The sequence below is a fragment of the Pseudochaenichthys georgianus genome, chromosome 10 (assembly GCF_902827115.2).
Source record: "Pseudochaenichthys georgianus chromosome 10, fPseGeo1.2, whole genome shotgun sequence".
Taxonomy (NCBI): Eukaryota; Metazoa; Chordata; class Actinopteri; order Perciformes; family Channichthyidae; genus Pseudochaenichthys; species Pseudochaenichthys georgianus.
In genome coordinates, this window is record NC_047512.1 from 35,998,078 (window position 1) to 36,014,255 (window position 16,178).

At 40.7% G+C, this 16,178-nt stretch overlaps 1 protein-coding gene across 2 annotated transcripts in view; it reads left to right on the top strand.

Moving 5' to 3' along the window:
• LOC117453546 (centrosome and spindle pole-associated protein 1-like) overlaps positions 1–12,680 on the top strand; it is a 28,254-nt gene extending 15,574 nt beyond the window's left edge. For both annotated transcript variants that reach the window (XM_071204671.1, XM_071204672.1), the window contains exons 18-27: positions 4,653–4,766; positions 4,898–4,964; positions 5,607–5,724; positions 8,932–9,125; positions 9,488–9,613; positions 10,006–10,046; positions 10,144–10,204; positions 10,837–10,946; positions 11,109–11,247; positions 12,028–12,680. In XM_071204671.1, coding sequence (XP_071060772.1) covers positions 4,653–4,766; positions 4,898–4,964; positions 5,607–5,724; positions 8,932–9,125; positions 9,488–9,613; positions 10,006–10,046; positions 10,144–10,204; positions 10,837–10,946; positions 11,109–11,247; positions 12,028–12,200 — 1,143 coding nt within the window. In that variant the 3' untranslated portion in view covers positions 12,201–12,680. The remainder of the gene's footprint in view (positions 1–4,652; positions 4,767–4,897; positions 4,965–5,606; positions 5,725–8,931; positions 9,126–9,487; positions 9,614–10,005; positions 10,047–10,143; positions 10,205–10,836; positions 10,947–11,108; positions 11,248–12,027) is intronic.
• Positions 12,681–16,178: the final 3,498 nt, after the last annotated feature.

Consider the following 16,178-nt stretch of genomic DNA (forward strand, 5'->3'; position numbering starts at 1 on the left):
GTGTTTAACATCAAAAAGTTTAAGGTCATCCACGTTTTTAAGTCCTTAAGGCAGTCTTGAATTTTATTTAGATGATTAATTTCATCAGGCTTGATTGACAAATATAGTTGAGTATCATCCGCATAACAATGAAAGTTTACAGAATGATTCCTTATAATATTGCCTAACGGAAGCATATATAATGTGAACAAAATAGGTCCGAGCACTGAGCCCTGTGGCACTCCATGCTAACTTTGGTTTGCGTGGAAGATTCATCGTTAACACGTACAAACTGAGAGCGTTCAGATAGATAGGACCTAAACCAGCCTAAAGCAGTTTGTGTATGCCAACTAAGTGCTCTAGTCTTTGCAATAGGATATCATGGTCGATAGTATCAAATGCAGCACTGAGATCGAGCAAAACAAGAATAGAGACAAGTCCCTTGTCTGAGGCTATTAGAATATCATTTGTGACTTTAACCAGAGCTGTCTCTGTGCTATAATGTGTTCTAAAGCCAGACTGAAAGTCTTCAAATAAATCATTGTTTTTTAAGTAATCACACAACTGTTTTGCGACCGCTTTCTCAAGAATTTTTGAGAGGAACGGAAGATTAGAAATAGGTCTATAGTTGGCTAAAACCTCTGGATCGAGGTTGTGCTTTTTAAGAAGCGGTTTTATCACTGCTACTTTGAATGATTGTGGAACATAGCCTGATAATAAAGACATATTCATAATATTTAATAAAGAAGTGCTAATTAATGGAAAAACTTCCTTCAACAGCTTAGTTGGAATTGGGTCTAACATGCACGTTGATGGTTTAGAAGAGAGAATCATTGAATTTAATTGTTCAAGGCTTATGGCTGAAAAGCATTCTAGTTTCCTATCTAGTGTAATATTAGAACTTACGTTTCCGGGAGCTGTTGATAACACTATACTGGTCAAAGGCAAGAGGTCATTAATTTTGTTTCTAAGAGTAACAATTTTATCGTTAAAAAAGCACATAAAATCATTGCTACCGAGTGCTATGGGAATAGAAGGCTCAATGGAGCTGTGGCTCTCTGTCAGCCTGGCTACAGTGCTGAAAAGAAATCTTGCATTATTCTTATTCTCATCTATTAATGAAGAGTAGTAGGCTGCTCTCGCTTTACGCAGTGCTTTCTTATATTCATTGAGAGTAATATGCCAAATTAAACGAGATTCTTCAAGTTTAGTGGAACGCCATATCCTTTCAAGTTGTCTAGACTTTTGCTTTATTTTGCGGGTTTCGGCATTATGCCATGGAGCTAATCTATGTTGTTTTATTTTCTTCTTTTTCAAAGGAGCAACAGAGTCTAATTTTATTCGCAGCGCATCTATAGCACTATCAACAACATGATCAATTTGGGGTGGTGTACATTTTGTATAAGTTTCCTCCCCTACATGCAGACATGCTATCGAGTTAAGTATTGGTGGAATCTCTTCCTTAAATGTGGCTATAGCACTAACAGATAGGTTTCTGCTGCAAGAGCTTTTGACTAATGCTTTGTAGTCTAGTAACAGTACTTCAAAAGTTACTAAGAAATGGTCGGATAAAGCAGGATTATGCGGTTCGACTAATAGTTGCTCAATTTCAATACCATAAGTCAGAACAAGGTCGAGAGTGTGATTATAGCAGTGGGTTGGTTTATTTACACTCTGACAGAAACCAACAGAATCTAATATAGAGTTAAATGCAACAGTAAGGCTATTTTTATCATCGTCAACATGAATATTAAAGTCACCTACGATAATTACTTTGTCTGTTTTAAGAACCAAAGTTGATAAAAACTCAGAGAATTCTGATAAGAATTCTGAATAAGGACCTGGTGCACGATACACTGTAACAAATAAGATTGGCTGCAAAGTTTTCCAGGTCGGATGCGTAAGACTAAAAACGAGGCTTTCAAAAGAGGTATAATTTAATTTTGGTTTAGTATTGATAAGTAAACTTGAGTCAAAGATTGCTGCAACTCCACCTCCTCGGCCCGTGCCTCGAGCAATATGAGTGTTGACATGGCTGGGTGGAGTGGCCTCATTTATGCTGACATATTCTTCATGTCTCAACCAAGTTTCAGTGAGACAGCATATATCAATATTATAATCTGATATTAAATCATTTACCAATATTGCTTTAGATGCTAGAGATCTTATGTTTAAGAGACCACATTTAATCTTCCTGTTTTGTTGCACTGTAGTAGTTGTTACATTTACTTTTATTAGGTTATTATGTATGACACCTCTATTAGGTTTTACCTTAAATTGTCCTTGGGCAGACACACACACCGCTAATATTGGGTATTTTATTGGGTTCGGGATTCCTATAGGTGACTGCCTAGGAGAGAGCGCAGAGAAGCGTGTAAGACTGCGACTCTGCCTCCTGGTCTCAACTCCAGTTTGTCATGGATTAAGTCCACAAAGCCCTGAAATGTTTGCCGAAATTAGATCTGCACCTTTCAAAGTAGGATGAATGCCGTCTCTCTTAATCAGACCAGGTTTTCCCCAGAAGGCTGTCCAATTATTTACGAAGCCCACATTGTTTGCTGGGCACCACCAAGACAACCAGCGCTGAAATGATGACATGCGGCTATACATGTCATCATTGATCAGATTGGGGAGGGGACCAGAGAAGATTACGGTGTCCGACATTGTTTTAGCATAACTACACACCGACTCCACATTAAGTTTGGTGCATTCTGATTGGCGTAAACGAACATCATTACCACCGACGTGAATAACAATCCTACCGTATTTATGTTTTTTTTTTTAGCCAGCAGTTTAAGATGCGCCTCAACGTCGCCCGCTCTGGCCCTCGGAATGCATGTGACTGTGGAGGCTTCGGTCTCTAAATTCACGTGTCTCATAATAGAGCTACCAATAACCAGAGTTGGCTTCTCAGCGGGTGTCTCGCTGAGTGGGGAATATCTGTTAGATACGTGAACGGGTTGGTGGGGACCTGCGGGTTTCGCGTTATGCCCCTTCTGAACAGTCACCCAGCCTCCCTGCTGCTCGGGAGTTGCCGGGGGACGGCTAAGAGGAGCTACCTTTTGCCGGTCCGCACATGCTAACATGGGCTTTACTTTAGCTGAGTTACTTTCTAAGATGCGGAGCCGGGCTTCTATGGCTGTGATTCCCGCCTCCAACCTAACAACTATACTACATTTAACACATGTATCCTTACCAGTAAGGGAGGCCGGGAAGTAACCAAACATGAGACAGGAAGAGCAGGAAATAGCACCAGAAGGTGGGGAAAGAGCCATGGCTAGCTATCAAGCTAAAGTAGCTACCGTTAGCAAACCCGAAAAGAGTGTAGGCAACTGTGGAGTTACAGTCGCTAAGAGAAGGAGAGTTGTGAGTGCTTAAGCTGTAGTAACGTGTGATTGCAACGTCAGGCAGTTGCCGTGATCAAGAGTTTTAAAACGATCGATTAAGTTTAAGTTAATAAGCTATCAGCAACAGAACAGGCACACGGGATACCCGGAGATGACAACAACAACAACCGGAAGTTACAACGTGCTCACCGCAATAGGTTCTTCCTTCCGCTGTATATATATGTATATATATATGTGTATATATATATATATGTGTATGTATATATGTGTGTATATATGTGTATATATATATATGTGTGTGTATATATATATATGTATGTGTGTATATATATGTGTATATGTGTATATATATGTGTGTGTATATATATGTGTATATATATATATGTGTGTATATATATATATGTATATGTGTATATATATATATATATGTGTGTATATATATATATATATTAGTGCTGTCAAAATTATCGCGTTAACGGCGGTAATTCATTTTTTGAATTAATTGCGTTAAAATATGTAACGCATTTAACGCATGTGCAGAATGGCCCGCCCCATACGTGCCACCAGTGGCAGCGCCAGGGTATAGCTGGGGTAGGCTACACCCATACCAAGAAATTGCTTAGCCCCACCATGAAAAATGATGTTAAAGTAAGCAAAATAAAGTCTGCCAACTCGCGCGGAGTAAATTGCACAGACAGCAGTTAGTAAGATTGATTTCAGTAGCCACGGTTTTCAAAACTTTTGTCACGTAGTGATCGTCTTCTCAATAGAACATCTTTGATAACGGCGTGGTGTTGTTGCAGGAAGACGGAGAATACTTTTGCTGTAGCTGTGTATATATATATGTGTATATATATATATGTGTGTATATATGTATATATATATATATGTGTGTATATATATATACACACATATATATATATATATACACACACATATATATATACACACATATATATATATACACACATATATACACATATATATACACATATATATATACACACATATATATACACATATATATATACACACATATATGTGTGTGTATATATATATGTGTGTATATATATATATGTGTGTGTATATGTGTGTGTATATGTATATATATGTGTGTGTGTATATGTATATGTGTGTAATTCATTGTTTATAACACTTATAATGTAAAATTATATATATAATTTTAATAAATGCTAAACAGGGGGATTCTAAGTAAGAGCAATTTATTTCACACTCATCTGAAACAGACTGTAAAGTTTATTCCCCATTAATGCCGTCTTTTAGCCGCTCTTAATATTTCCTATTTGTCTATCTGTGTGTCCTTAGGTCTACAGGCAGCCCTCCCCTCCAATCCCCGCCCTGCAGGGGAAACATGGACGACAACAGTACACCCCCAGACCCCCCACTGTGGACAGCCAGCAGTCCTCTGCCCCCCTGTCTGTGAGTCTCTCACACACTGAGCAAAGACTTGGTGTCTGGTGGAAAAGAGGATCTGTTTTCAGAAACCTTTCCTGGAGGTGTTTTCTCCCCCTTTTGGTATCTTTGTTTTTCATGTTTTCTCTGTGTTCCAGGAGCTCTCGTTCTCGGGCCTGCAGTCCCCTCCTGTCCCCGCCCGACGCAATCAGCTCCGAGCCGCAGGTACATAAATAACCATGAGAATTATTAATTATTATAAGGTCAAATGTTTGACGATAATTTGACACAATACACAACACAAAACAATATTATTGACCCTTCAGGTACATATGACAAGTAATGTACTTATGAGAATGAATGATTCATCCTTTATCTGTTACCTGTATCCTATAAATTATTGCTAATCCTTTTTTGGAATGTTGTTTTATTTATATTGTATTTAATTTACACTGTAACTATATCATTCCTTTTGAAATGCATAGACTGTTAATAACAACAAGTCAACAAGATGTGCTACCTGTAAAAACAGGTAGCACAACTTGTTCCACTTCCTGGATCATTGCCTTAGTGTTTCACCTCTGTGATATTATCAACTAGTTCAACTTATTACTGAGAATTGGTGTTTTAGTGAAAACTCTGTTTCAAAAGCAGACTGTGTGTGTGTGTGTGTGTGTGTGTGTGTGTGTGTGTGTGTGTGTGTGTGTGTGTGTGTGTGTGTGTGTGTGTGTGTGTGTGTGTGTGTGTGTGTGTGTGTGTGTGTGTGTGTGTGTGTGTGTGTGTGTGTGTGTGTGTGTGTGTGTGTGTGTGTGTGTGTGTGTGTGTGTGTGTGTGTGTGTGTGTGTGTGTGTGTGTGTGTGTGTTCAGGTGACCAGTGGGAGGTGTACAGTGAGCTGTCAGCGTTGCGCCGCCAGCTGCGCAGTGAGCAAAAGCGTCTGCAGCACTCTCCGGAGTGGGAGGAGCCAGAGTCTCCTCTGAGTGACAGGTCAGTGTCACACAATACTCACTCACTGATAGCTCACTCCACATAGATATACCTGTAGTTGGTGATCAGTTGCTGTGATCAATTAGATAATATAACTTTTTATCCTCAAGTTGTTGTGCTTTTTCTTCTGCTGTTTTATGTTACATAGAGAGGTGAAGGAATATTTCCTGAACAGTGATGGGGTCATTACTCATAAAAGTATTACTCATTACTTTAAATAAAAGTAATATATTACTTTACTTTGTTACTCTCTACATAAAGTAACTCGTTACTCTTTACATTACTTTTGCGTTACTCAGCAACAGCCTATAGCCAAAACTTAAAACGTAGGCCTACATGTGCACAATTACTATTGCAATAAGGAAGACATAACACAAGTTAATAATGGTGAAAATTCTAGTTTTTGCTGCTTGTTCGGAGTCGGCACTCACTCATCATCATCACTCTGGGTTCGGGGTCTTTAGCTACTAGCTTCGTGTTAGCATGTTGCCTCTGCAGGTGCTTGGAGAGGTTTGATGTGGTTGTGTTTGCAGCAGTGCACCTTACCGTCACATTCCTGTCCTTTCTTCTGACAAATTTAAAATAATGGGCATACCTCCACCCCTCGAAAGTTATAGCTGTTGATGACTCTGTCTCAGTCTGCAGCTCAACCCCTGTGACAGCTGCATGTGGACAAGTCGCGCAAATGTTACGCAAATATAAACCTGCGGTGGAAATCCCTCTAGCGACTTGAAATATTTAAAATGTTAAAAGTTAGACGCGTTTCGTGCAATGTTAGTAACTGTAGTGTGATTACTGAATTTATAACAGTAACGCGTTACATTACTCCATTACCGACAAATGTAATATTTAATGCTGTCAAAATTATCGCGTTAACGGCGGTAATTAATGTTTTGAATTAATTGCATTAAAATATTTAACGCATTTAACGCATGTGCAGAATGGCCCGCCCCATACATCCCACCAGTGGCAGCGCCAGGGTATGGCTGGGGTAGGCTACACCCATACCAAGAAATGGCTTAGCCCCAAATAAAGTCCGCCAACTCGCGCCGAGAATTGCACAGACAGCAGTTAGTAAGATTGATTTCAGTAGCCACTTGTCTGGAAATACCGAAGACCAGAAACGGTTTTGAAAACTTTTGTCACGTAGTGATCGTCTTCTCAATAGAACATCTTTGATAATGTCTTCTGGCCAATCAGAATCAAGATAAAGGCATGGTGTTGTTGCAGGAAGTCCTGACGGAGAATACTTTTGCTGTAGTACAGGGGTGCACATAACTGGTACGCAGGTTATGTGCGTAATCTGAAATGCGTACCGTCACTTGTTTCACAAAGCGCATTTGCATACCGACGTACTTGTGAAGCTTTTCCAGAAGGCGGTTAGATCACCGGAGTCGGTCTCCGTGTGCACAGACAGGGCTGCTGTTAACGTCGGTCTGTACAACGGACTTGTGCTAAAACTACGCCAACCGGCTGCGGAGGGAGACTTCCCCCCCCCCCCCCTTCACTGGAGAACTGCGCTAAAACAGCTGATCACAACGTTAACACTGTGGTCACGAAGTACTCCACTAGCCCCCGTCCCCCCGTCGACTTTCCTGAAGTACTCCCCCGTTGATAGAAATCAACACGTAATGAATTAAGACCCCACGGTTTGATGATTGATAGGTGTGTGGGTCGTCTTTCATTTTGACACACAGAATTTTTTTATAATAAACATACATACCAGTGACGTGCGGTGAGGTTCATGGCTGGTGAGGCACTGACTCTTTCAGAGTCAGATTTACAAATATTATATTTTGACCTTAATCGAAATATTCGGTTATTTTCAAAAGCTTTTTTAGTCTGATGCTTCGATTCATTTTAAACAGACTGTTCAACAAAAGGATACCCAAAATCTAAATATTGGATTGTTCTTTCTTAGTAAGATCCCATTTTCATTACAATTGTGGTCTTACCTTGACTTGAAGATGAAGTCCATGCTATCCTTCTGGACAACAATCTCTATTACTTTTTTGTGAAAGTCCTCCTTATCTTCCTCTAGTTTCAAAAGTCTAGTTTGTTGTTTGAGACCAGCGAGCCTAAATATCATATATATACGTGAAATAAGTTATTTAGAGACTATGGATGGCGAGGATAAATGTAATAAAGGGATCTACAAACATTACATTGGTGACATACAGTGAGATGGTGCAGGCATGCGCTTAGGGCCCGCTTTCCAGCCAGTTTCTGTGGGGTGACTAATTCTGAGGTGAGGCAGAGCTCATCTGTGCCTAACCTCACCACACAGTAACTGGGTTGAGCGCGCTCACAAAATAAGTGCCCGCGCTCCAGCCAGTTACTGTGGGCTTACGAGAGGCAGAGCTCGTCCCTGCCTCACTTCTCATCGCTACCCGTAGTTGTAGCGGAGCTCGGCAAATTTGCTGATTTTGACTATAAGAAGCGATTAGAATCAAACATAAATTACATTTACAACACAGATCAGTGGAGACATTGTATTATTCTTACTATTTAGTTTTTCTTTAGTTGTTTTTCCGTTACATTGGAGTATGGCAGGTGAGGCTCTGCCTCTGACTGCACGTCGCTGATACATACTGTATGTTAAATGGATATATTCCGCCTTCTTTCATTTATCTTTCCATTCCCACAACAATATACATAAAGAAATGACATATTTTAGACATAGTGATGGTGATCAATCAATGGTGATTAATCATGATTCATTCATTTTAAAGCTGTGATTAATCTGATTAAAAATTGTAATCGTTTGACAGCCCTAGTAATATTATTACAGCAACACCCAACACTGGTCCTGAAACCCAAAATTAATTTTGAGAAATTAGTCTTGAAGTCAATGTTATTTCAATGTGTTTTTCTTTAGATGCCTTAAATAAGGACTGTTGTTAAAACAAGCGAAAGAGAATTTAAAGTTTTTTCTACAACATAAAATAGCTGTTATCTATTCATTGTGGTGATTGCGCTTACGCTTGAAAATCACAAATTACTGTTAATATGTGGAGATTATCTTGCTGTACAAAACGTGTGTTTGCCACAGAGATTATTTTCTGCAGTATTCCAAAATCCACTGGAAAAATCCCATTGCTTTTAGTTCAGGGAGCCATTTCGAATTTACGGGTCGGCCTAGCAAAATGTGTCATCACTGCACAACTCTATTGAGTACATTTGTTTGTGTTGTCTTTATTTATGCAGACAGCGGGAGCGCCCCCCGGTAGATGTGTTTGAAATGGCGAGGCTGCGGCTCCAGGCTCCGGTCCGAAGGCCCAACTCCAGAAACCCGGAGCCCAGAAACCTGCAGCGAATCCACGACTCCCTTCTGCTCAAATACACCGGTAACGCACAGGCTAACGCAGCGTCCACACGGCGGCGTGCGTTGAAGCTTGCCGGTGAGCTTGTCTGAAACTCGACCAATAAACAATCACATGAATCTCCCACCCCGGACACACAAGCACGCGGTTTGATTGGCTAGAGCTTGTACTGGCATATGATTTGATTGGCTGACGCTTCCGCCGAAGCTTCAAAAGTTGAACATTGCTCAACTTTTGAAGCACGCAACGCGAGCAAAGTGAAGCAACGCTCCCACAATGCAGTTCGGCAAAGCGTGACGTCACCCCATTCAAAGTGAATGGGCAGAAGCGTTGAAGCTTCAACGCACGCCGCCGTGTGGACGGGCCGTAACAGGGTTCATTAACTCCACTACAAAACAACAGTGTTATCATTGACCGGTCTCTATGTGTGTGTGATTCAGACGGTGAGTCCAGGCTAGGCTTCAGTGAGGTTCCTAAACTGGAGGAGGTAGGCGTGGCCAGCCGGAGGAGGCGGGGCTACAGGGATCCATATCAGCAGAGCAGCCAGACGTCTACAGCCCAGGACGGTAAGAGCTCCCATAGAACTTTGCAGCAGTTTCCATCAGAGATTTATCAGTGAAAACATTTTATTTTCTAGTCTTGAACGCAAGCATCACTGGTGTTTTACATGTTCACACAATTCTGAAGCATCTGTCAAACGCTCTGTACCATCAAAATGTTGCATGCAGTACGATTAGCACTTAAGTCATTATTAATTTGACCAGAGCAGAAAAAAAACCACAACTGCGTCAACAAGCTTTAACACTGAACTTAAGTTGAAAAAACGTAAAACAAAAAAGTATTCACACCTGTGACAATATGCTCGTTTCCTTATTCACATGTTAATGCCATTTAACTCGGGTCCATGGCGACTGATATATCTGATTCATATTTACTGTAAGTTTTTGTCGTGTTGCAGATTATTTTGACTTGTCCCCATTACATCAAAATGAATATTTGGTAAGTTATTTGGTTTGAATCTTATGTTATATTAACTGTAATTACTGACTTGTAGCTTTAGAAGTGGATTGGGAACAGAGTTGTGTTTCTGTTACAGAGGAGTTCTATGGGGGGGTCTGCCCAAGGATCACTGCTGGAGTCAGAGAGCGCTTTCATCGGTAAGACCGCCATTCTGCAGAACTCCTGATGAAAGGATTTGTACTGCCATTAGAGTAGTTTGAAACGTACAAGACATTTTTCCTCTTGCAACTTGCGGTACAGACATTTGGACAATAGATTAATCTAAAACTAGTTTGGTGTTTCCAGTACAGCTTACTCTATGAGGGATAAATGATATGTATCTAACTATTCAGTACCAACATGTGAAGATACAATGAGTGGGATCTGTTTTCTGCTTCCTGTAAAAGTCAAAGCCGGCCCTCCTGCATGACATCACGAGCGTTATGGTGCACGCCAACCTTGGTGCACACTTTCTGTCCTCTTGTTGTTTTGCCTCGCTGTAGTTCTTGGTTTTTTGGCACCGTCAGATATTTTCGTATTTTCCTCTTGGACTTATGTTTACAATCTGGCACCTGGTCGCTTCATTTATATAGAGGTTGACGCCAAGAAATATCCCTAACACAGCAAAATAAAAAATCCAGGCGGAGGGCTGCAAGGTCTCTGTGGATAGAGACAGAGCAACACACTTCTGGTGGACAATGATTCCCTACTTATTGTGCCCTTTCAATTTTAAAGTAGAGGAGTGGAACTAAATTGCCTGGGACTAATTTAGCTCTTATTGTGTGTTCAGACCGCCTAGGTGAAGCCTTCCCAGTCCCACACACCCCCGAGCTGGAAAAATCCCCCCAGCTGTCGGCCAGGGAGAGGAGGAGGCTGGCCAAACAGCCACAGCGCACACAGGTACTTCACACACACACACACACACACACACACACACACACACACACACACACACACACACACACACACACACACACACACACACATTAATGAATTATGGAAGATACAACTTAAGGTTTTCTTTAATCACAGAGTTTTATTCTTGTCCTCTGCTTGTTTCAGGATGGAGCTTCCAGCCAACATGAAGCATACTCCGCCCACTCAGGGGGAAGACTGCAGCAGGAAGTAGAGCCCCGGGGCGATGGGAGGAGCTACAGGGCAGTTCAACTCATGGCTCTTAGTCGTCGTGGCAACACAGCAGGTACAACTTGAAAGTCTGGTGTTTTTTTTTTAGGTAAATGCAGAAATACTGATTGCAGTTTTGTTGCAAGAGTACAAAACTCAGCAAAGCAGTTTTCCAGGGCTAAAAAATATTTGACATAGATGTCTGAATAAAAAAGGGCTTTAATGGGTTTCAAAGGCCCAGGGGTCATTAAATACAGCAAACACAAGTTATCCACGAAACTGCTGCTTCTAGTTAGAGGAAAAATAATGTTCCCATTTATTTAGATATTAAATACAGTTCAAGGAGTGTGACCAGGTAGGTACCTATTATGCTTTTTGGAGTTTTCTCTTTCCTGAAGTGTGTTTTGTAGGTTTTTGTGCATGTAAATGGTCTGCAAAGTGCAAAGGCTAAAATACCAAAGTTTCCTCCAGAGGGAGTTTCTCTCCCCCCCTGCCTGAAACGCCTCCATTGGACTCCTTAGTTTACTTCTGTAACATAGTGACATCACTATGTAACACTCACGCTTTTATTGGCTAGCACTATAACATATTGTACGTGATAGGCTAAGCTAAGGGGCGAAATATCTATAAACAGTTGACCAATCACAACAGAGCCGGCCAGCTAACTAATCAGAGAGGGTGAAAAGAGGTGCTGCAGCACAGGCAGTATGAGAACAATAAAGAGCTTTTTGAACATTACAGCATGGAGACATTTCACAGTAGAGGCAGAAAATGCAAAAATGAACCTGAAAAATGATCATAATAGGGCCATTTAACTTTCAGCACCCCTCTCTGTCTCCCTGCTCCCGTTCTTCAGGTCCAGAGGATTTATCCGACGACGACTGCTCCCTTCCCGGGTTTTCTCTTCACAATGGGAACCGTAGAGGCTCCGTAGACACGGTCTCCATGGATCCCTGGATGCGGCCAGGAACATCGGACACTCTGAACTGTTTGGACCAACCATCCAGGAGGGAGCGCTTGGTGACATAGCGTTTTGTCACCACCAGACGGGAGGTGCCTTATTCTTCTGGCTTCTTATGCCAACACGGCTGTCTTTATATCATGAGATCTGTGTGGTTTTCACTCATTAGTGCTGTGCCCATTCAAGAGATGCCTTAAACAGAACAGGCTTAATGCTGGGCCATCGTTTACCCAGCAGCGACAGTGACCTGCAGGACAACATGCATGACTCTCTCTCTCAGGTCCCCAGCACTACAGCTGTACACACAAGAGTGCAGGGGATCAGATGATTGGTCCTTAAGGTATGCGACGGACAGACAGAAATTCATCATAGTCAGATAAGATGGCTTTCTGATGGATGGACATTTGAATATCAATATGAACATCTGAAAAATGAAACCCATGGGTATGTACTGTGTTGAATAATTGTTTACGTCTGAGACATCGGATATCTGATGTCTATTTTATAAATGATTAAATGATGTCTTAAATAAATTATTTTTAAATATATGAACTGTTAGTTTGGGTTATTTGCATCCTTTGGAAATTAAATACATCTATATCTGTCAATAGCCTGCTCTACGGCAAATAATAAATAGCTGTTTAAATCTCAAAATGTGCAAACTTGAATCAGGAATTAGAAACCCTGCGTTCACAAATAGTGTTTCCCCATTCATTAATCTGTGTATAGCAAAGCAATTTTCATTTTATTTTATAATACATAGTTTGATATTTGTATATACACAAGAAAATCAATACCACTGCATTGTCTTTGATATTAAGATATATCTAGCAGTTACATTTAGCATAAAGCATATTCAAATGTTTACTATCCACAACAGTAGTCGGTTGACGAAAAACTCTCAAATGAAAATTATTCAAATTTTCAAAAAACATGAGAGAGCAATTTTAGTAAACTGGAGCATCAACACTTGCAAATGCGTCACTGGGTTTAAATGATATGACAATCATGTTTGAAAAGTAATGACTGCTACAGAGTCATCTGACTTATTGGGCCTTGTTTAAAGGTGACATCAGTGTGCGAAAAAGTACATGTCCCACCGTCCGGGACGTGTTATTTACAATATCGGACAAGTAGATCTTTCAATTGACTTGTGTAGCACAGTGGCAGGGTTTGGAAGCAAAACTCGGTTCCGAGTAGGAACAAATAACAATTGTCCGGTACCGGGATTAATAAGAGTTGTGAGGACAGGAGGCGAGGCCGAGCCCCGCGGACTGCAACTCTCTCTCTCTATGCTCCGTATCAGCTGATCGCTGCACGGTGCAGCTCAGCGTCTCTCTCTCTCTCTTTCTACACACAGCGGATCCGCTGCCCGTTTAACAGCCTCATCTTTGTCAAACTTTCTTATGTTCTTTCTCTAACACGTAATGAAGGTTATTAAGCGTTTTAGCTCCTATGTTGTTAATATTGACCACCATTTCCTTTATGAAGTGAAGCAGCCTCCCTGTCTGTGTCCTCGTGCTGTCTGCACATCCCCGGAACCCCAGACTCGGAGGAGCACAGGGATGTCAGTATTGTTTATGAAGCAGGGTATAGAAAGTACATTATTGAAATGAAAATACTATTTATTTACTTTTACAAACAGTGAGTAGCTGGGCAGCTGCAGCATGTGTATTGCAGGACATGTGTACGCGTGCAAGCGTCTTTGAGTTGTAGAAAAGCGCTAGGCCTATAGGCTATAAATATAATAATAATAACTTTATTTGTATAGCACCTTTCATACTTTTCATACATTGCAGTTCAAAGTGCTTTACATCAGTAAAAAATAACACATCAAATCAGTGTAAAACAAGCAGCAAGAGCAAAGCATAAAGTGGGATAAAATAATTAAAAATAAAAACATGGGGAATAAAACATAGAGAAATAGTGCAATGTCAATCACAGAGAATAGTGCAGTATAATAGTGTAAAATCAGTAAAATGCTTTGCTAAAGAGATAGGTTTTAAGCTGCCTTTTAAAAATGCCTAATGTATTGGCTTCCCTAATATTGTTGGGTAACATGTTCCACAGTTTTGGGGCGTAGTTTACAAAGGCTGCATCACCGATCTTCTTATGACTCTTTCTGGTGACCTCTAATAGACCTGCATCTGATGATCGCAGTGTTCTGGCGGGTGTGTAGTTAATTAGAGAGTCAGCAATGTAGCTGGGTCCTTGTCCATTTAGAGCTTTGTATGTGAGGAGAAGCACCTTAAAATCAATTCTAAAAGATACAGGAAGCCAGTGTAGAGTAGCTAAGACAGGACTAATGTGTTCCCTCCTTTTGGTATTCGTCAGTAGTCTAGCTGCAGAGTTTTGAATGAGCTGGAGTCTTCCAATAGCTTTCTTGGGGAGACCAGTGAATAGTGCATTGCAGTGTCTAGTCGGCTAGATATAAAAGCATGAATTGGCTTCTCTGCATCATTTTGATTTATGAATGGTCTTACCTTCGCTATGATTCTGAGATGAAAGAAAGCTATTTTGGTCACTTTTTGTTTAAATGGGCGTTGAAGTTCAAATCTGAGTCCAGGATGACACCGAGACTTGTCACCTCCGGTTTAATCCAAGTGGTTAAACTTCCTAGATTATTTGTTGGCATCTCTCTTTTTGAGATAATAATAATGTATTATTATTATTATTATTATTATTAGGCCTATGTGTTGGAGATGTGTGGTTGGACTCTGTCTCACAGGCAGGTTGCAGTGTAACATCAGAGGAGACTGGGCCAATTGTACATTCTCAAACTGCACCACTTAGAACTAACTAAACAATGCAGAGATTATTTTTATATAATTTTATTCAATAACCGTAACTAAATTCAACAGTATGAAGTGATTTGTAAATAGGAATACAGATTTGACTTAATGTTTTCATAAATATATTTTTCTCCCAGTTTGTCATGGGACTTATTTTTACCCTCTCAAAGAACCGGAATCGAGAACCGAAAATAACCGGAATCGAAAAGCAGAACCGGAATCGTTAAAATCCAAACGATACCCAACCCTATGTGTGATGCAGTAAAATGTTACCGCTCACTTACGTTAGCGGTGTCGTAAAAACCGTGGGAAAGTGTAAAATACGATGACGAAGAAGAAGATTCCAGTGGCCCCAATTTTTGTCCATTCTGGACAAGTGAAGAATGTATTCGGACAAGTAAATTGGCAAACTCACTTGTCCATGGACAAGTACTCTCTAAAAACTTTTTCTCACACTGTGACATGTCATGCTTTTCCGGTTATTACCCGTCCCCTTGTGTGTTATGAAGGTTTTTATGCATGTAAAGGGTGTGCAGTGTCAAAACCCTCAAAGTACACCATGTAGCGAGTAAAACTCTAACACAGAAAATACCTCCCTAAAACGCCTCGTTGGAGATACGTCACTGTCCATTAGGGCTGAACGATATACCGTGTCATGGCGATAACCGCGATATGCGCATGTGCGATATTCACACCGCAGGGACGTGCGGTTTTATTCATTTTTTTTTTAAAATGCTAACGCACTTTAGCACAGAATTCAAAATAAAGATACCCTTATTACTTATCTAAACTGCACATACAATATATCCGATTAAACCTGAGACTCCACAGATTATTTAAGTATAGTATCTAAGCGATCCGATCTCGCAACAGGGGAAGCAAACACAGACATCACAACACGTACCTTTTACGGAGCTTTTACGGGAGATCGTCTCACCGTAGCTGTCAATCTGATCAAAAGACGTGTTCAATGGCATTAAAACGAGAAAAAACGCGGCTGACTCGGTTGATCCATAGGTTGATAATGTATCTGTGGCTTTGAAGCAATTGTTTATAATCCATAATTCCATTTGTATGTAAAAATCGGAGCACAACAGTTAGCTGCTAATGGTAGCCACCAGAGTGTATACAGCTTCCGGTTTTGGCTACGCGTCACTCTCACTCCTTATAGAGAGGCGAAGTCCCTCCCTTTCCGGGAGCCTCCATGGGACCCCGGAAGCGTAAAATTATACATTGAAGTCAATGTAGAGAGAA